The 20,815-nt window shown below is 31.9% G+C and overlaps 2 protein-coding genes and 1 long non-coding RNA gene across 4 annotated transcripts in view; 1 reads left to right on the forward strand and 2 right to left on the reverse strand.

The window, feature by feature from the left end:
• Window positions 1–7,844: 7,844 nt before the first annotated feature.
• LOC134292039 (uncharacterized) overlaps window positions 7,845–20,815 on the reverse strand; it is an 89,374-nt gene continuing 76,403 nt past the window's right edge. Inside the window, exon 2 of the long non-coding RNA XR_009999420.1 lies at window positions 7,845–7,998. This is a non-coding gene — a long non-coding RNA (uncharacterized LOC134292039). The remainder of the gene's footprint in view (window positions 7,999–20,815) is intronic.
• Window positions 10,566–11,982, forward strand: LOC109410625 (uncharacterized). 2 transcript variants are annotated; one of them, XM_019684148.3, is made up of 3 exons: window positions 10,566–10,710; window positions 10,782–11,130; window positions 11,194–11,982. In XM_019684148.3, the coding sequence occupies exons 2-3, from the start codon at window positions 10,783–10,785 to the stop codon at window positions 11,926–11,928; spliced, it is 1,083 nt and encodes a 360-aa protein (XP_019539693.2). In that variant the 5' UTR covers window positions 10,566–10,710; window position 10,782; the 3' UTR covers window positions 11,929–11,982. The 2 variants fall into 2 exon arrangements, with proteins under 2 accessions (XP_019539693.2, XP_062716682.1); XM_062860698.1 differs by having other exon boundaries at window positions 10,627–10,714.
• On the reverse strand, window positions 11,963–12,912 carry LOC115269253 (G-box-binding factor). Its single transcript, XM_029877799.2, has one exon. It carries the CDS (start codon window positions 12,810–12,812, stop codon window positions 12,057–12,059), a length of 756 nt encoding a protein of 251 aa, XP_029733659.2. The 5' UTR covers window positions 12,813–12,912; the 3' UTR covers window positions 11,963–12,056.

Consider the following 20,815-nt stretch of genomic DNA (forward strand, 5'->3'; position numbering starts at 1 on the left):
GGTTTGGAGGGCATCCTTACCCGAGCAGGAATGAATAACTGCCACATAACTGGAGCATACCAAAGTCAGGTATCATACCAAGACAAGTTATTGGTCGGTTATCCAGGTATTGGAAATAACTTATTTTGGTATTTTGTAGGTATTGATGGAATACCTCAACGAGTTATTGGTTTGGTGTTGAAGACTGCTTGAGGTATTATTCAATTATGGAAAAATCGCTTTTTGTATGAAAAATCGCCGATTATTATTTAGGTACTGCCATACCTGATGTCATTATTCACGCGTTATGCACAGAATGCACACCAGTTATTATTTTAGGTATTTTACCTCTTATGCAGGGCTACTTAATACCTCATTCAGGTTGTAGGTATTCGGTTTTCCATACTTGAGTTAGTTATTCTTCAGCTATTTTCTCCTGCTCGGGTAGCCTGTTGGATGTAGTAACCAAAGACAAAAATAGTAAACCAGCTAAATACGATTATCCGGTGAGTTCGATCATTGTTGTTCTCTTTTATATTTGAACATTACATATCTACACTAACAAGAGGACAACTAAAAAGTGCTGCTTGCTCATAGAAAAAAAGGATGATGGATAGGTCCCAAAATCATAGAAATGGGCTCTGATATCACGTATTTTATTTTCTTGAGATTTTAGCTTGCATCGTTTTGTTAATCTAATTAAAAGCATTTGGGACCGACGACGACGGAATCATAAAAGTAATTCTTAATTCCATGAATTCTATGCATGGTTCCATCTCCCTCAACCATGATTTTATGAATTTGACTGAGAAACATTGAGGTCCGACGATGACGGAATCATAAAAGCAATTCTTAATTCCATGAATTCTATGCATGGTTCCATCTCCCTCAACCATGATTTTATGAATTTGACTGAGAAACATTGAGGTCCGACGATGACGGAATCATAAAAGCAATTCTTAATTCCATGAATTCTATGCATGGTTCCATCTCCCTCAACCATGATTTTATGAATTTGACTGAGAAGCATATAGGTCCGACGGCGACGGAATCATAAAAGTATTTTTTGATTCCATGAATTCTATGCATGGTTCTACCTCAAAAAACCATAATTTTATGAATCTGGTGGTAAAGCATCAGGATCTGCATCCAGGTTTATGAAAATTATTCTTGGCTTCATGAATGCTACTCATGATCCCAGCTTATTTAATCATAGCTTCATGATTATATTTTCCATTTTTGGTCGTCGAAAGCCAAAACAATAACGGGTGCATAGCGTTATGGTGAAATCAATCATAAGATCATAAAATTTAATCATGGTGTATATTTATAACATAAAATCATAAAAATATCGGGAAACTATGAGTCATATTCATGGTCTTGGGAATGGATTTTTTTCCGTGAGCTTTCGCTGGCGGAGACGTCGTTCTTCCTCTATCAATTGCTTCTTCTCTTCGATCTGACGCTGTTCTTCATCCAGTTCCATTTTCTTCAGCTCTTCCTGCTCCTTCAGCTCCTGTTCCTTCATCTCCTTCTCTTCCTCGATGACCTTCATATGGGCCTCCAGGGCGGCTGCCCGAGCACTGGAAGTTTGGCTCGCTGGGATCGAAGCAATCTTCGAGCCTTTCCTCGAAGCTGATCTTCCACCGGATTTGGCGGACCGATTGTCAGCTTTCAGCTGTTTCCCGCGCTTAGATTTATCGGCACTCACCTTGGCTATGCAATCATTGCATACATACTGCCGATCCTTGACGGTTTCATCAACGCCCGCACACGTGAAGTGTTCCCACAACTGGCACTTGTCGCAGGCAACCATCTGGGCATCTGCCGAGTCAGGACGGTTGCAGATTTTGCAGTTGGACACCGTCTTACCGTGACCTCCATCCATTGCGCCTATCCACGTACAAAAATTCTTATAGAAAATGTACGGATGTTTTCCCAAATCTATAAGCAAACCAGTTTTTGGTGTGGTTAGCTATAAGCTGCAATTTAAGTTTTATTATTAACATTTTCCAAATTCTCTATTTTTCCACTTACAATTTTTGGTGAAACACCTTTCGCAATTGGATCACGAATCTACACTTTGGGCCACTGTGTATTTGCCTTCTGTATGAAAATATTATGTAATTAGTGATTCTGTATATTAATTTTGTCGTACTCACAGTGGTTGCTCAATTAGCTTTATAAGATTAGATGTAGGTAGATTGCACGTTGTAGCACCTAAGCCTTGATTAAGGATGGTTTTTTATAAGTATTTTTAACAAACATGCTAGATATTTGCATATTTACCCTGGCTCTATCTCCACTACAGTTCAGTTGGCAATCTATTAACTCTAACGATAGACTATAGTTTAGGCTCAAATTCACTTCTGAACTTTACTTTTAACTAGATTTAAGCACAGAACTATATTTAGTAGGAATTCAATTATATTTTAGGGAAAATTAATTTCGTCAACTCTATTGGCTTTACAGCATGACTTTTGGTTTTCAATCTTTTGTTCGAGGTATCCTATCGTTTGTTGTTGTCTGGTCATCCGTTGGTCATTTTATTCTTCGCGTGGTAGTGTGCGGCTATCGGTGGCGTGGTTCGCTGATGGACCACGAGTAATTGCCTCATCGGCCACAATGCCACCGTGGAGGGGATCCACATCGTAACAGAAAGATTGATCCAACCACCACTATCATCCAGTTTGACCAAACCATCAAGATCATCCAAGTTCGTCAAACTTTCCTCTCGATTTGTTTGATTCGATAAATCCAGCAGTGCAAAAGAGTCAGCAGATTGAACGAAGACCATTCCATCAGTGAGGAAGAGATAGCAATTCACCAACGTTCAGCGCGTGACTCACGGCGTTCATGGTGGCCAGTTCAATTGAATTTTATGGAATGCTTTGAAAGCAAATTTCTAGAAATAAAGTGTCACGTTTTTGCTTTGTAAATATAATAAAAACTTGATCATTCGAAAAGTGCAAATTTCGATACTTCGCTTGCTTATTCAATTCCATTAATGATTATCAAAAAATATTTTTTGATAGTTCTGGTCACTTACCACGCCATATTCGATTTTTTTTGTGAGCATTCATAAACTCTTATCTATTGAACGCAATCTTTCCGATTAGCATGATCAATTGTTAAATAGTGGATCTATTTACATGATGAATTATGCTATTTTTCCTAATGTCTTGAGAAGGTTAATGTTTCTTATTTTTACCACAAGTTATGAACTTCTACCGTTGAACCAAAATATTTCTTACAAAATGGAGCTTAAACAAGTATTAACATTCGGTTCGAACAAGTTTTGATTTTTGCTAATGTAGTAAATATGTAAAGCAGTATAGGCACCGACGAACCGACGTGACAGCTAGAACAAATAAATTCAAATTTGTTGTCCGCGACGCCATGATGAAAAATAGCCGAACATTATCGCCACCTCTATATTGCTGGTTGCTTTCAAAGATGGATTTATGATGCACTTCAGCTATCACACTATTTCTGTGCTCGGGCACGGTTGCCGACATCATTTTCATAAATTTAACATTTCAAAAACTTTTTACACCAAAAGAAACGCACAAACCTGCATGACTGGCCACACTGCACCAATTTTCGCGAGAAAAACAGAGAGAAAATTGAATCGGAGAGTTGTCAGATGACTGAGAATCAAAACAAAACCGAAAAAGAATCCGACGCAGCACACACCACGTGCTAATCTGTGACATTTCTCGACGTCAAAATGCTGTCAGACAGCATGGTTGCACTTATCGTCACACTTTTTAACCGTCACACTTTCATACTGTGCAGTTCGATTTGGTGGGAACAGTGCAATATTTAACGGCTCGCGATGATTTGATAGCTCGACATCAAACCCCCGTGTGTTCATATAGGAAACGGTTCGCGTCTGTGCTGATTTGGCAGAAGCGATCGCTCGCTTCGCTGGTCGACCGTTAAATTAGGAGGGGACAGTTTTGGATCGCCACTGTCACGTCGGTGGTATAGGTTTGGAAAACAAAGGCTGATAAGAGGTTATTGCCATATTGATTTGTTTGTGTCGTCTATAATTGAAAATGTTTGCTTTATCCGTTATTATTCAAACAGGTTTCTCTATAGCTAGATTGATTACTGAACGATAATTAAATTATATGTCTTGAGAGTGACTTTGGGTATTTTTGGCAGTTTTACTCTCTTTGCCATAAGGGGTTTTGTCGTCCAAATTGCTTGAAACTTAGTTGTAAACAGTTTGATTGGCAAAGATGTGACGCCAACTTAAAGTTTATCAGACTTTAGATAACACCCCATGACGAAGAGAACAAAGCTGTCGAAAAAAAACTGAGTGTTCCTACATGGTTCTAGCATTTTATACTAAAGGTACTACAAAATCGCATATGCGTTAGTGGAAATTGAAGATGTGCTATAAAACATGATAAACCAATGTTAAATATTGAACATTATTCCTAAACTAGCAGACCCAACGTGACTAGCCACGTTCCTAAAAAAGTAGTTTTTATACAATCAAGAAAATGCTAGAATCTCCTAGAAGGTATTTTCTAGAAGCTTTCTTGTTCATATATGAAATATTTCACTCAACATGGTGCACCTCTTTGGAAAGCGCCAGAAGGTATACTATAACATATCCAACATTGGCTTGTATATTATTGTTGTAGGGTTCTAATTCATAGAATGAAAGAAACTTCTAGATTTTTGTACAGGATTGATGCAGTAATGCAAAAATGCAGCGATGCATCAAGAAAAGATGAAACAATGCAGCGATACACTAATGCAGCGATGCAACAATACGATACACCAATGCAAAAATACAACAATGCACCAATGTATGACGGAACAATGAAAAGATAATACTTGTATAACCATGTGAAACAGTTCAACGAAACATTTCAAACGCGACGGAAGAACTGACAACTCTGTGATCTCATATCTATAATTTTTATTCACAGAATCTTCTAGAAAGAAACTTTTTAAAAGATTCCACGAAAGCTATTACATCAATGCATTGGTGAAAATTTCCACAGCATTGGGCATCTCATCGAGAAGCGCCAGAAGGTATACTTCCAAGCATCCACCTTTCGACTATAAATGACTGTTGTAGGGTTCTGATCCATAGAATGGAAAGACAATTCTAGAAACTGCTGAATTGATTGATGTCGTTTTCGTTTTTGTGCGGGTGCTACACCGCTTTGTGCTACACTTTTCACTCCAAAAATGAACATTTTCGGTGCAGTTGCATTGGTGTGCGTGAATAAAAATCATAATATTTAAACCTTGCAAACGTTGATTGGTGGATACGGTGTACACCCGCTACACTCTCGAATTTTTGAGTGCTGCACTATCTTGAGCGGTATAGAAAAAGTGCTACACCGGTGCAGCACGAAAATCAAAAACGAACACTTTCAGTGCAAAAGTGCTACACCGGTGTAGCACCACCGCAAAAACTAAAACGACATAACAAAACAATGCTTTAGAAATCATACGATGCATTGATGTACGACCAATGCAGCAATGCACCAATGCAACGATGTACTAATTCAAATATGCACCAACGCAATGAGGCACCAATGGAAGGATGCACCAAGTCAACATAGGTACAATGCTACAGCGCACTGATTATTGTAGCTTTCATTCTGTGAAACATTTCAAAGCGTGACGGAAGGACAGACAACTCTGGGATTTTATATATCTAGCGTAACATGTGATAAGGGCTTAAGTCCAAAATGTAAACATTGAGAAATCTGCTTGAGAAGGTTTCCATGTACACACTAAGATTCAGATGTTCCAGCTCAGTAATTTTTTCACTGAGTTCAGTATTCTTTCCATCTTTTTACTGAGTTTTCAACAGCAGATTTATTTCGGTACACTCGGTAATCGTATTTACCGTTCACCAGTAACGATATTTACCGTGCTTCAGTAACTTTTGACAGTTTGTGAGCTGAGCTCGGTAACTCATTTACAGAATATCCTAAAAAAATAACCGAGTGTACCGAGTTAAATCTGCTGTTGAGAACTCAGTAAAAAGATGGGGAAAATACCGAGCTGATCTTAGTGTGTATATTCTTAAACCGTATTTAGAAATAAAACACTGTATTAGTTACACTTATGCAGCAAATGATGCGTATGACTGCTCCCTACATGCTGTCTAGCGCCAAAAATAGCATACTACATTGAAATTCGTATAAAAATTAAATTTTCCAACAGCAACGGACATTGGCCCTTTTGAAAATTTTTCTTGACTTGGGCCTCAATACTTTGGCCTTTTGATAATAAGCAAACGACTTAGGCCCTAGTACATTGGCCCTATGAGCAACTATGAATCGACTTAGGCCCTTTTGAATTGAGCTTATTTTGAGTAAAAATAAGTTAGTTTGCCTAAGTTTTCTTATATTTTACGTGATTATGCAAGATAGTATCAGATTCAAATCAAAACCATGAAAAATCCAAGTAACGTGCCAAAGGGCTCAAGTAAAATTGAAATCTAGTTCAACTTGGGCCCTTTTACTTCGACTTAGGCCCAAAAGCAACTATGATTTTACTTAGGCCTTTTGAAAAATCATTAAAAAAGTCATGTTAAAATGGGTTTTTGGAGTGGATGAGGAAGTGTATCGATTGATTACGTGAAACTTGATAGGAATAACGGAAAATCTCGTTTGTTTACATTTTCGACTTAGGCCCTTATCACATGTTACGCTAGATATATCTGGAGCAACATTTGAAAAGGGCATACAAGCATTGGTAAACAATGACTTCACACGTCGCTCCTGAGCCCCCCTCAGCTTATTCACAAAAACTAAGGGCGTTATCAGATAGAGCAAATATCGATCTTTCGGATAACGGTGTTCATTTGCGTGGGCGGGCTGCTGCTATGCCCTACGGAACGTTTTAGAAAAAAGACACAAGACCTCTTGGGCCCTTTTCAAATGTTGCTCCAGATATGATAATCTAATGAAAATTTACGGTGCGCAACTTGTGCTTGAAAATGTTTATTTGGCAGCGCTTTCTTGTTTCCTTCATTCCACCATTCCATCAATTATTTCGATCCCAAGGATTATTGATGAAATCACGAGGATCAAACCAAGTATCAATCCAATATCTTCGACATTACTTCTTTCCAGAGAGATAGATCAAGCCGAGGTTCGAGCAGAGAGAAAATCTCCCGGCAGTATGAGAGAAGTTAATGCATAAAGAGAAAAAAAATGTCCGTGCATGCTTAGCATACGTGCACAGATAGCAAAGCAAAGCCTTTTATTGAGTCAATGCGTTGATTTTCAGTCCTACCGATACCAATGCCAATAGGTAATGCGTAAGATAATGTATTGCTGACTGCACCCCAAATTGGATTGACACAATAGTGTGCACACACCTTCAAAGTGTGATTGCAGCGCAGGGACACGTCGGATCGAGTTGAGGTCTTCGGTGCACTTATTTCTTGTAAATGGAGGAATAAGTGCACCGAAGACGTCGAGACGATCCGAGGCAAATGTGCACTTTTATCACACTTTTTAGGCGTACCAAAAAAAGTGTGATAGTCCAATTTGGGATGTAGTCTGCAATATACACACAATGCATATCTGTCAATTTTTTATTTGTTTTTTTTTTAAATAAATTTTCTATTCACATTAATTTTTTTTTCCAAGCTTTACCATTTTTACATATTCAAACATATTACATATTTTTTATTACGGAAAGTTTTTGGACAGCCCATGGAATGGGACTCGAAACACCTTCAGCGTCGTCTTGCTGTATTACCATAGACTAATTTCAAGACCTCGATGTACCAAAGAAAACGATCAAATTTTCGGTGACCAGTCCGGTACCCAATAAATATTCATAACCGTGTATTTTTTTCCGTGTAAATTGCCTTTTGTGTAAATTTTATTTAGCGTGTTACACTGATCTGACAGCTCTGACAGTAAGGGACTAAACATAAATTACGTAAAGTGAGTACCGAGGATTGTTCACAATCTGCGAACTTGACTGCGGAAAAAATTGCGACCATGACGCCGCTGGTATTACCTTTATATTTCGACATTACAAAAATTACTACTGAAGGGTGTTATTTGTCAGAAGGGGGTATTTCTAATTTATAGGCAACGCAAGTAAGCATGTTACCACCATAATGTGCAAATTATTAATTAACTGGTGTTAGAGACCGCCAGTGCACCAGATTTTTTTTTTATGCAATTCAGTATCATAATTTCTATCTTATACTACTCATTTCAGTTGCATAATGACCTACTTTTCCGTACCGGTTCATTATGCAACTGAAATGAGTTGCATAATGAAAAATAGTTGCATAATGTTCATTATGCAACTCATTTGAGTTGTATTATGAACATTATGCAACTCAAATGAGTTGTATAATTAAAAAATCATTGCATAAAATTTTGTATGGAACTCGTTGCAAAACTCGATTTTTTCAGCACTCTTCGTATTTATCCAACTCGGCAAGCCTCGTTGGATAAATGTACGACTTGTGCTGAAAAAATCAACTTTTTGCAACTCGGTACATAAATAACTATTAGAAGAGTTCGGTAGGACACCAATCGAGTTATAAGATTACACAAAAAAGTTGTCAACTGTTTATTGCCACTAATGCATTGTAATCGTTGGGTTCATTACATTTAAATAAAGTCTTGGGAAAAAATATACTTCTGCATAATTGTTCTTTCTTGTTCGATGATCTAAATATTACATCTGAATTCAGTTTTCTTTTTTGTATGTATTTTTGTATAATAAATTTCAATAGTTGTTTAATTAAATTAAAAAAAAAATATGGCAACACGGCAGATTGTTCTGCAATGATGATGCTCTCGTTCACGCGCTGCTGCACTGAAAGAATGATAGGTTGATCTGGAGGGGAAATATTGAACCAATGAATTGATCCATGGAATAATTTGATCCATGGTTTGACTGGTTTGAACAATCTTCGAGAGGATTGATGTAGCAATTTTGAAGGTGGAGAAATATTGTAGAGAAAATTGAGTTGTCAAAAACATGTCTCACGAAACCTACTGCAAGCCTATCCATATGCGTGAGAACAATAGTTATTTATTGCGTCTTGCTTTGCTTTATAGATCAAATGTTCAATCGTCTGAAATATTTGTTCACACGTCAAACACCAAAGAAAATAGCAAGTAAACAAACCGATTATTCCATGCACCACCCAAAAAGTGTAACAGACGCTTAAAATTTCTAGCAGCGAAACAAACCAATGTATGCTGAAACTGGTGGGAACATATTGTGGTGTGACAAAAAATTTCTGCAGGGGGTCGAATACGGTGCAAAAAAAGCAATATGTAACGAGTTGCAAAAAGTTGATTTTTTCAGCACGAGTCGTACATTTATCCAACGAGGCTTGTCGAGTTGGATAAATACGAAGAGTGCTGAAAAAATCGTGTTTTGCAACGAGTTCCATACAAAATTTTATGCAATGAATTTTTCATAATGCAATCCATTTGAGTTGCATAATGTTCATAATGCAACTCAAATGAGTTGCATCACAGAGAACAGACATCCAGGCTAGAACAAATTTCATTCAGAAAGTTGTGTAAGGATTTGAATCTTCACTTGAGTAAGGTTGCAAACCAATGTACGGTGACAACACTCACGCCGCCAAACACCATATTGCCACAGTCAGTGGTGAATTGAAACATTTCAAGTGGTGAATTAAATTAGTATGGGAAATTAACCGATTGCAGCGCCACGCTATTGCCACTTGTGTTGCCGATTTGAAATGGCCGTTAAATTCCTTACACAGCTTCGGAACTGGACTTGGATGTCTGTTCTCTGTGGTTGCATTATGAACATTATACAACTATTTTTCATAATGCAACTCATTATAGATGCATAATGAATCAGTTCGGATAAATTGGCCATTATGATACCAAAATGAGTTATATAAAATATAAATTATGCTCCTGAATTGCATAAAAGATGTTTACGAAGTTCTTACAAATAGATTAACACGGGAAATCTGAACACAAACCACTACCACACAGCACAGAGAACAGACATCCAGGCTAGAACAAATTTTATTCGGAAAGTTGTGTAAGGATTTGAATCTTTACTTGAGTAAGGTTGCAAACCAATACACGATGACAACACTGACGCCACCAAACACCATATTGCCACAGTCAGTGGTGAATTGAAACATTTCAAGTGGTGAATTAAATTAGTATGGGAAACTAACCGATTGCAGCGCCACGCTATTGCCACTTGTGTTGCCGATTTCAAATGGCCGTTAAATTCCTTACACAGTTTCGGAACTCGACTTGGATGTCTGTTCTCTGTGCACACAGGCATTTGGATTGGTCAATTGAAGAAACATGCGCTATGCAGGGGAAATATTGCTGTGTGGTTGATCAAACAGAAGTTAGGGGAAAAGCTGAATGATTGATGTCAATCTATTTTTGAACAATATTTTACATTCAATGCATCCATAAAACGGCGAACTATTGATCAATATATGCACCGTGTGACTGGCGCTTGAGATGAGAGTATCAACTCTGCGAACAAAATTTCCAAACACTTTTACTGTGTCAGCCATATTGCATGCAACGCAACAGGATGGGATGTTGCATGTCCAACAAATGTGTGAAACAAACAAAAGGCACACGCGTACTTTGCAACAAGTCTTGGTTGAGAGTGTCGTGTAGTAATCATTGTTCAAAATATCAAATACGGTGCTTCAGCGATCCTAAATTGGAAAATTCAAGAACTATAAAAGTAAGTACATGTCTATTTAGATATCTCCGTGTTATATTGGCTTTCATTCTTTAAATCTTGCTCCTTCTCAGGATGACATCCAGTTGTGCCATTTGCAATGACAACCAACAGAAAAATCCACAATGTCGGCTGTTTCCCTTCCCGGACCCCGGGACGCAACCGATCCAGTACCAGAAGTATCTCACCGTTTGCGACCTACAGGAACAATCGTTGTCACAGCAAGGGACTCTGTATATATGCTCGGCCCATTTCACCGCAGATTGTATTGACGCCGAGGGAAATTTGGTAGAGGGGTCAGTACCCACGGCCAACCTGGAACGGATCGAAATCGAAGCCTATGCGGATGAAGATTTCCAGATGTTGGAGGAATATGAACCACTGTTCAATGTGAAATCAACGGCCGAAGCTGCTGTGTCTGTGGTATGTTCGGGAATCGTGCGATATTCAATGCAATTATAGATAACTGGCCATTCACTCTTTTAGGAATCTGTGGCAGCTTCCAGCGAAACACAAGAGATGGAAACGGAAACACTTCTTGTTCCAAAGGTAGAACCCGTCGAAGAAACCTCAGAGGAAATTACCTTCGTGGAAACTGAAATCAAAACGGAAGCCCCAGAAGTCGACGAAGGCATCCCGGATCCGTTTGGAAACGTGATTGCGGCGGGACCAGACAATGACCCCAAATATTGCATCCTCTGTGGGGACCGGGAATCAAAAAATCCCAACTGTCGACTGTACGTCTTCCCGAAGAAGATCCCTAAAATCTATCGCAAGTGGATGTTGGCCGCTCGACTGGACATGGCCCGCTATCAGGACAAGGACATTTACAGCTGCCAAAAGCACTTCCCAGAGAATGGGTTCTTCGCGAATGGAAAGTTCATCCAAAGTTGGGCAACTCCGAAGCTACATCTACCTCCAAGATCATCGAAGCCCCCACTGAAACCAGCACCGTCAACCGCACCGCAGATATTCTTCCTCAACGAACCCGGCCCATCGACATCTTCCTGCGCTGCACGACGCCCCGCCGCTGGCCCACAGATAATCATCAAGTCGAATCCGGCGAACCGGAAGAATGCCGAAGCGCTTAATATCGATCCAGACAGCTATGCCAAGACGTTCGCCAAAGTGGTAATGGAACTGATGCCCACAAAGCTCAACTACAATGGAGAACAGCGCCCGGTCACCGGCACGGTCGTGTTTCAATCCAACTTATTTTAAATGGACAACTTTGACATGTAAGACAACTTCGGAATAAATCTCTGCAATGCTTTATTTGGCATCAATCTTATCAATCTATGAATGCACAAACTAGGCGTAAGCCCAATCCCATAACTCTAGACCCGTACTTAACCCTGGCCGACCATCTTCTGCACCTTCTCGTACAACAGCTCCATTCGGCCTTGCATCACCGGTTGGCCCTTCTTGGTTTTCATGGTCATCATCTTGTGCTTGCGTTGCTTCTCGCTTTGCTTCCGTTGATGTTCCTCCTCTCGATCCTCCTTCTCGTATCTCTTGATGGCACGGGCTTGCGCTTCCAATCGTTCCGGGGCCAAACAGTAGTCCAGTTTCTCTGGTTTTGCCGTAAACAGTGCGTCCAGATTGGGACTGGAACGCTGTTGTTGTTGCTGCTGTCGGTGCTCTTGATTCTGTCCCTGACGTTGTTGGTGCTGCTGCCGCTGCTGTTGATTATGCCCCTGATGATGCTGCTGCCTCTGAAGATTTTGCCCCTGATGATGCTGTGGCCGCTGTTGATGGTGTCCCCCTGGCCCACCACGTGGCCGTTGTCCATGATGTGCACCTCCGCCGCCACCGCCTCGTTGCCTCATACCTTGGCTTGGTTTGTTTCTTTGTTGGAACGGTTTGCCCCCTCTGGGCTGGAATTTGCCAACTCTGCCAGAATCGTCAGCTCCTCCGTCTCGTCCACCCCCAGCTCCACCAGGACGTTTCCATGGCTTACCAGCGGGACCTCCGTCACGTTTTGGCTTGTCGAACTTCTTTTTGAAGAACCGATCGTTTTTGGGCTTATCTCTGTTGTGGAAGCTTTTGCCCCCTCCCTGCCCAGCACCATTACGAGAACGATTGATGTTTGGGTTGGTTTTCATGATTAGTCCGGTACTTTCTGTAAGGATCACTTTTAAAACTAAAGAAATTCGAAGATGCACCGTTAAACCACTGACGGCCGTGCACGCTGTTTGTTGCTGTTTTGATTTTTGTTTTTGACAAAAAAAAAAAAAAAAAAAAAATAAAAGCGAAACGTCTAAAATGTCAATGCTTGCAACATTTGAATGTTGCGTCTAGAGTCGTGTGCGACATTAGGGGAAAGCGATCCGATATGCCCACTTTTACTCAATTGAGTATTGTCGTCGCGGTTGAAACCCGAAGTTTCCCCACACCCGACAATCGAATTTCCTCAAAATCCATACGTGAAACCTAACGTCGGACGTAGTGCGCTGGACAGCGGACCTGGCCCTCTATCCAGCGCACTGTGCCCGACGTACGTCCGACACACGGTTTAGGAGAAACATCGATTTTCGCGTGTCAAAAATTCCGATTTTCAACTGCACGAACAATAATATTGGGTTGTTTAGTGAATAAAATATTGCAATTTTCTATAGCCTAATCGAAAGAGATTGCGAAAGAGCTCATTTTCCTGAGTATAACGTGATTTTATTGGATTCCTATACCATTGTTTTGATGGTTAAATTAATAAACACCCGAATAAAACGGTATCGTATACTAATTGTACAGTGTGCGGTTTTCTTATGATTTGGGTTATCATAAACTGGATTATAAATCGATGATATAACCAATCATATTGATGATAATAGTTATTGTTTTAGGGTTTTTAATGATAGACCGAATGGGTTGTTAAGTATCGTTACCATTCAAAAACGCCAAATTTCTCGAACAAAATATTGGCGGAATTGTACGTAATATAATCAATTTATCATCAACTTTATGATTCGGTGAATAATAAAAACAAAACTGAAATATTTCACCAAATCTGTTTTACCGATTGGAAAAAATCACACCCCTGTGGGCACTTGTAGGACACTGTCAAGTTTTTCTACGATTGTGTGAATCGTTGTTTACATCAACGGTGTTTTTTGTTGTGTCGGGAATCGAACCGAGTAAGATTAAGATTGAAAACTCTTCGCGTGGTGCTTACACACTATACCAAATTGAATCGGTGTTCGCGGTAGGTTGAAACGCGTTGGTGTTGTTAATGTGAAATTTCAATTTGCGAACTCATCGACTTTGGCAATCTGCAATAGAAGCATTCTGGGTGAAAAGGGGACCTTTGAAGTTGTCGACTCCTGCGTGCTATGACATCCGGTAAAGGTAAGATTTCAAGTATTTCGTAAAATTCAGAGGACAGCAGCTTCTGGCGTTAAAAAGCAGCCGCCAAGAGTGGCAGTTTTTGGGTGACAAAGTGATCCTCGCAAGAGCAAAATGGAACCATCACTACAAAGTTGTTTTTTGGTGAGCAAAGGCATTTAGAAGTACGTAACATTGTCACTGATAACGAAACAGCAATGCATAATATCGTAACTTTGTCCCATTGCATTGTGTTTACATTGAAATAGTCCACAAAAGTTGCCAACTTACCAGAAAGGTATTAATAGAAATGATTCATGTATCATTGAATGTATGGTTATCGCAAGCGTTATGATACTTCAATAATATTGAATAATGTCAATTTTCCAATTTCAATCATCGAATCATAGAACTATTATTGCTTTTGTAGTAATCATTCCACGGATGGACGTCTTATGATATGAACGATAGCAGTAATTGTTAATTTTTATGCGGGCAGTTTTAATTTTCGTGGATAGAATGACAGTTCAATCGATAAAGTGACAGTTCGACCCGAACAAAAAATTTTCCCCATACAAATTTTAAATGCATTTTAAAAATAGTTCCACGGTCTCCAAAAATTATGAAATTTTGGATTTCGGCAAATTTTTGGGCGGAGAAACAGATTACTAAATAATCGAGATACCCCTAAAGAACCCAATTGTCCATTTTACGAGCCGATTTTATGAATGAATTTTGACAGGAGGTAGCGTCCAATAACCCGTGAAAATCAATATCATCATCAACCTTGTTGTCACTTCGTAAAATGGCTCATCGCAGTTTTGAATCATACGTTCGATAACTGCAACATTTTTACGTTTCACTTACCGAATAAAACTCGAAATCTGCAACAACTGACAGACGTCAAAGAACTGACAGTTGCTGTAGAATGCAGCAAAATTTAATGTGCATTCGGAAAACATCGCACTGCAAAAATTGCACGGGGAAACATTGCATGGCTGTTGACATTTCATTTTTGTGGATAGCGGTGCGATTACTGCAAAATTGTTGCACTTAGCGGACTTGCAGTTAAAAACGAAGAATTCTTTATGAAGAAGACATGGAACTCAGTTATTTTCCCATACTAACGACAAACGTCACTGATGGCACCGCCGCCTGTTGAGCAAGGGGAATGACATATCCTTTTCTTACCGGAATATCCGCATTTATCCGTACCTAACCGTCGCTAACCGCTGTTAACTGAGCCGAGACTGGGCAGCAGTTAGACGCGGTTAACGACGATTTGCAACGGATAAATTGCGAATTTTTTCGGTTAGCAAAGGAAGTGTCATTCCCCCTGGTACAGCTGTTGAGCTAAGGTGGTACCAGGGGGAATGACACTTCCTTTGCTAACCGAAAAAAACCGCATTTATCCGTTGCAAATCGTCGTTAACCGCGTCTAAGCCCAGTACGGAGGGTTAGCCTAACATTAGCCTAATGTGAGACTAACTGGCCAGCATGTTAGGCTAACTTTTTGTCTCACTTTTGCCTAATGTTAGTCTAAAATTAGACAGATATGACACACTTTTGTTAGACATGTTGCAAATTCGAAACATGTTTGTTAGTCTAACATTAGACTAACGTTAGACATGTTTTACTATGGGCTGTTAGACAAATGTTAGGCATAGATTTTATGCTGCTTGTTTTCATTCCAGCTGTCATCCGAGCAAGAAGTGTGATTGTAGTAGTGAACTTTTGTCGATGTTCACTACTACAACCATACTCTTGCCTCGAATGAAAGCTGGACGAAACATATTTAATAAAAAACTCGGAGCATGTTTTAATTTTAATTTTAATTTTAATTTTAATTTTATTTTAATTTTAATTTTAATTTTAATTTTAATTTTAATTTTAATTTTAATTTTAATTTTAATTTTAATTTTAATTTTAATTTTAATTTTAATTTTAATTTTAATTTTAATTTTAATTTTAATTTTAATTTTAATTTTAATTTTAAATTTAATTTTAATTTTAATTTTAATTTTAATTTTAATTTTAATTTTAATTTTAATTTTAATTTTAATTTTAATTTTAATTTTAATTTTAATTTTAATTTTAATTTTAATTTTAATTTTAATTTTAATTTTAATTTTAATTTTATTTTTTATTTTGAATTACATTAAAATTAAATTAAAATTAAATTAAAATTAAATTAAAATTAAATTAAAATTAAATTAAAATTAAATTAAAATTAAATTAAAATTAAATTAAAATTAAATTAAAATTAAATTAAAATTAAATTAAAATTAAATTAAAATTAAATTAAAATTAAATTAAAATTAAATTAAAATTAAATTAAAATTAAATTAAAATTAAATTAAAATTAAATTAAAATTAAATTAAAATTAAATTAAAATTAAATTAAAATTAAATTAAAATTAAATTAAAATTAAATTAAAATTAAATTAAAATTAAATTAAAATTAAATTAAAATTAAATTAAAATTAAATTAAAATTAAATTAAAATTAAATTAAAATTAAATTAAAATTAAATTAAAATTAAATTAAAATTAAATTAAAATTAAATTAAAATTAAATTAAAATTAAATTAAAATTAAATTAAAATTAAATTAAAATTAAATTAAAATTAAATTAAAATTAAATTAAAATTAAATTAAAATTAAATTAAAATTAAATTAAAATTAAATTAAAATTAAATTAAAATTAAATTAAAATTAAATTAAAATTAAATTAAAATTAAATTAAAATTAAATTAAAATTAAATTAAAATTAAATTAAAATTAAATTAAAATTAAATTAAAATTAAATTAAAATTAAATTAAAATTAAATTAAAATTAAATTAAAATTAAATTAAAATTAAATTAAAATTAAATTAAAATTAAATTAAAATTAAATTAAAATTAAATTAAAATTAAATTAAAATTAAATTAAAATTAAATTAAAATTAAATTAAAATTAAATTAAAATTAAATTAAAATTAAATTAAAATTAAATTAAAATTAAATTAAAATTAAATTAAAATTAAATTTAAATTAAATTTAAATTAAATTTAAATTAAATTTAAATTAAATTTAAATTAAATTTAAATTAAATTAAAATTAAATTTAAATTAAATTAAAATTAAATTAAAATTAAAATTAAATTAAAATTAAATTAAAATTAAATTAAAATTAAATTAAAATTAAATTAAAATTAAATTAAAATTAAATTAAAATTAAATTAAAATTAAATTAAAATTAAATTAAAATTAAATTAAAATTAAATTAAAATTAAATTAAAATTAAATTAAAATTAAATTAAAATTAAATTAAAATTAAATTAAAATTAAATTAAAATTAAATTAAAATTAAATTAAAATTAAATTAAAATTAAATTAAAATTAAATTAAAATTAAATTAAAATTAAATTAAAATTAAATTAAAATTAAATTAAAATTAAATTAAAATTAAATTAAAATTAAATTAAAATTAAATTAAAATTAAATTAAATTAAATTAAAATTAAATTAAAATTAAATTAAAATTAAATTAAAATTAAATTAAAATTAAATTAAAATTAAATTAAAATTAAATTAAAATTAAATTAAAATTAAATTAAAATTAAATTAAAATTAAATTAAAATTAAATTAAAATTAAATTAAAACTAAATTAAAATTAAATTAAAATTAAATTAAAATTAAATTAAAATTAAATTAAAATTAAATTAAAATTAAATTAAAATTAAATTAAAATTAAATTAAAATTAAATTAAAATTAAATTAAAATTAAATTAAAATTAAATTAAAATTAAATTAAAATTAAATTAAAATTAAATTAAAATTAAATTAAAATTAAATTAAAATTAAATTAAAATTAAATTAAAATTAAATTAAAATTAAATTAAAATTAAATTAAAATTAAATTAAAATTAAATTAAAATTAAATTAAAATTAAATTAAAATTAAATTAAAATTAAATTAAAATTAAATTAAAATTAATTTTTAAATTAATTAATTTAAACACATTAAATTAAAATTAAATTAAAATTAAATTAAAATTAAATTAAAATTAAATTAAAATTAAATTAAAATTAAATTAAAATTAAATTAAAATTAAATTAAAATTAAATTAAAATTAAATTAAAATTAAATTAAAATTAAATTAAAATTAAATTAAAATTAAATTAAAATTAAATTAAAATTAAATTAAAATTAAATTAAAATTAAATTAAAATTAAATTAAAATTAAATTAAAATTAAATTAAAATTAAATTAAAATTAAATTAAAATTAAATTAAAATTAAAATAAAATTAAATTAAAATTAAATTAAAATTAAATTAAAATTAAATTAAAATTAAATTAAAATTAAATTAAAATTAAATTAAAATTAAATTAAAATTAAATTAAAATTAAATTAAAATTAAATTAAAATTAAATTAAAATTAAATTAAAATTAAATTAAAATTAAATTAAAATTAAATTAAAATTAAATTAAAATTAAATTAAAATTAAATTAAAATTAAATTAAAATTAAATTAAAATTAAATTAAAATTAAATTAAAATTAAATTAAAATTAAATTAAAATTAAATTAAAATTAAATTTAAATTAAATTTAAATTAAATTTAAATTAAATTTAAATTAAATTTAAATTAAATTTCAATTAAATTTAAATTAAATTTAAATTAAATTTAAATTAAATTTAAATTAAATTTAAATTAAATTTAAATTAAATTAAAATTAAATTAAAATTAAATTAAAATTAAATTAAAATTAAATTAAAATTAAATTAAAATTAAATTAAAATTAAATTAAAATTAAATTAAAATTAAATTAAAATTAAATTAAAATTAAATTAAAATTAAATTAAAATTAAATTAAAATTAAATTAAAATTAAATTAAAATTAAATTAAAATTAAATTAAAATTAAATTAAAATTATATTAAAATTAAATTAAAATTAAATTAAAATTAAATTAAAATTAAATTAAAATTAAATTAAAATTAAATTAAAATTAAATTTAAATTAAATTTAAATTAAATTTAAATTAAATTTAAATTAAATTTAAATTAAATTTAAATTAAATTAAAATTAAATTAAAATTAAATTTAAATTAAATTAAATTTAAATTAAAATTAAATTAAAATTAAATTAAAATTAAATTAAAATTAAATTAAAATTAAATTAAAATTAAATTAAAATTAAATTAAAATTAAATTAAAATTAAATTAAAATTAAATTAAAATTAAATTAAAATTAAATTAAAATTAAATTAAAATTAAATTAAAATTAAATTAAAATTAAATTAAAATTAAATTAAAATTAAATTAAAATTAAATTAAAATTAAATTAAAATTAAATTAAAATTAAATTAAAATTAAATTAAAATTAAATTAAAATTAAATTAAAATTTAATTAAAATTAAATTAAAATTAAAATAAAATTAAATTAAAATTTAATAAAAATTTAATTAAAATTTAATTAAAATTTAATTAAAATTTAATTAAAATTTAATTAAAATTTAATTAAAAATTAATTAAAATTTAATTAAAATTTATTTAAAATTTAATTAAAAATTAATTAAAATTTAATTAAAATTTAATTAAAATTTAATTAAAATTTAATTAAAATTTAATTAAAATTTCATTCAAATTTAATTAAAATTTCATTCAAATTTAATTTAAATTTAATTAAAATTTAATTAAAATTTAATTAAAATTTAATTAAAATTTAATTAAAATTTAATTAAAATTTCATTAAAATTTAATTTAAATTTAATTAAAATTCAATTAAAATTTAATTAAAATTTATTTAAAATTTAATTAAACTTTAATTAAAATTTAATTAAAAGTTAATTAAAATTTAATTAAAATTTAATTGAAATAAAATTAAAATTTAATTGAAATGAAATTAAATTTAAACTAAATGAAAAATAATGATTTGATTTATGAATGAAAGATTAAATTAAAATTAAAGTTACTCACCGGCTCGATGAAGCCAAACTTAACGGAATCGGACACTGTTTTGGAGATGGCTGGTTCCGGCGACAGTACGACGAGAACTAAACGGACTTAGTGGCCAAGAGCAGCGACGACGAATTGACGGGTTGGACAACCGAACGACGGAAATGGTTTAACTGAACGGAAATGGTACGGGTTTAACTAACTGAGACGAGAATTTTTTTCATTCTCTCGACCGACGAACGCGATTTTCAAGCTGCCGCAATCAACAAAGTTTTTTTCCACTGCCATTTGCTCAACTGTCAACAATGCGCGAAAAAATCGAACATTCAGCATAAATTCGGAGTTATGATTTATGCTCTCCAAAAATTTTCGATGAGCAACATGTCTAACCAATGCCTAACAGTGTCGAACGCCTAACTTCCTCCGTGCTGGGAGGGTGCTATTACACTTTTTGCCCAGACGCCAAATATTTGACCACTTTTGACAGATAAATTTTGGCAGGTTGTTTGGCTCTGTTTGTCCCTATTCGTTTTTCGAGTGACATTTTTGACGTAGGACTACGTCTCTCTTTTCTATACCGGGTGTCATTCTAAATTTTCAGAAATCAGCCGCGTTACGTTTAAAGTGGAGATTTTGAGCGTTAATAGCTCAGCCATTTCTTGTTGAATTTTCAAAATTTTGGCACCAATCGATTGCAAATCTTTACACCAATTATGTCCAATAATAATATTTGCTGTTTTTCAATAACAAACTATTGAAAAATTGGGAAAAGTGAACCCATGTTTATTCCAGCCAATCACGATCGAGCACATTTTGGAGCACATTTTGGATGCTCCCGTCGAATA

The sequence above is a fragment of the Aedes albopictus genome, chromosome 3 (assembly GCF_035046485.1).
Source record: "Aedes albopictus strain Foshan chromosome 3, AalbF5, whole genome shotgun sequence".
NCBI lineage: Eukaryota > Metazoa > Arthropoda > Insecta > Diptera > Culicidae > Aedes > Aedes albopictus.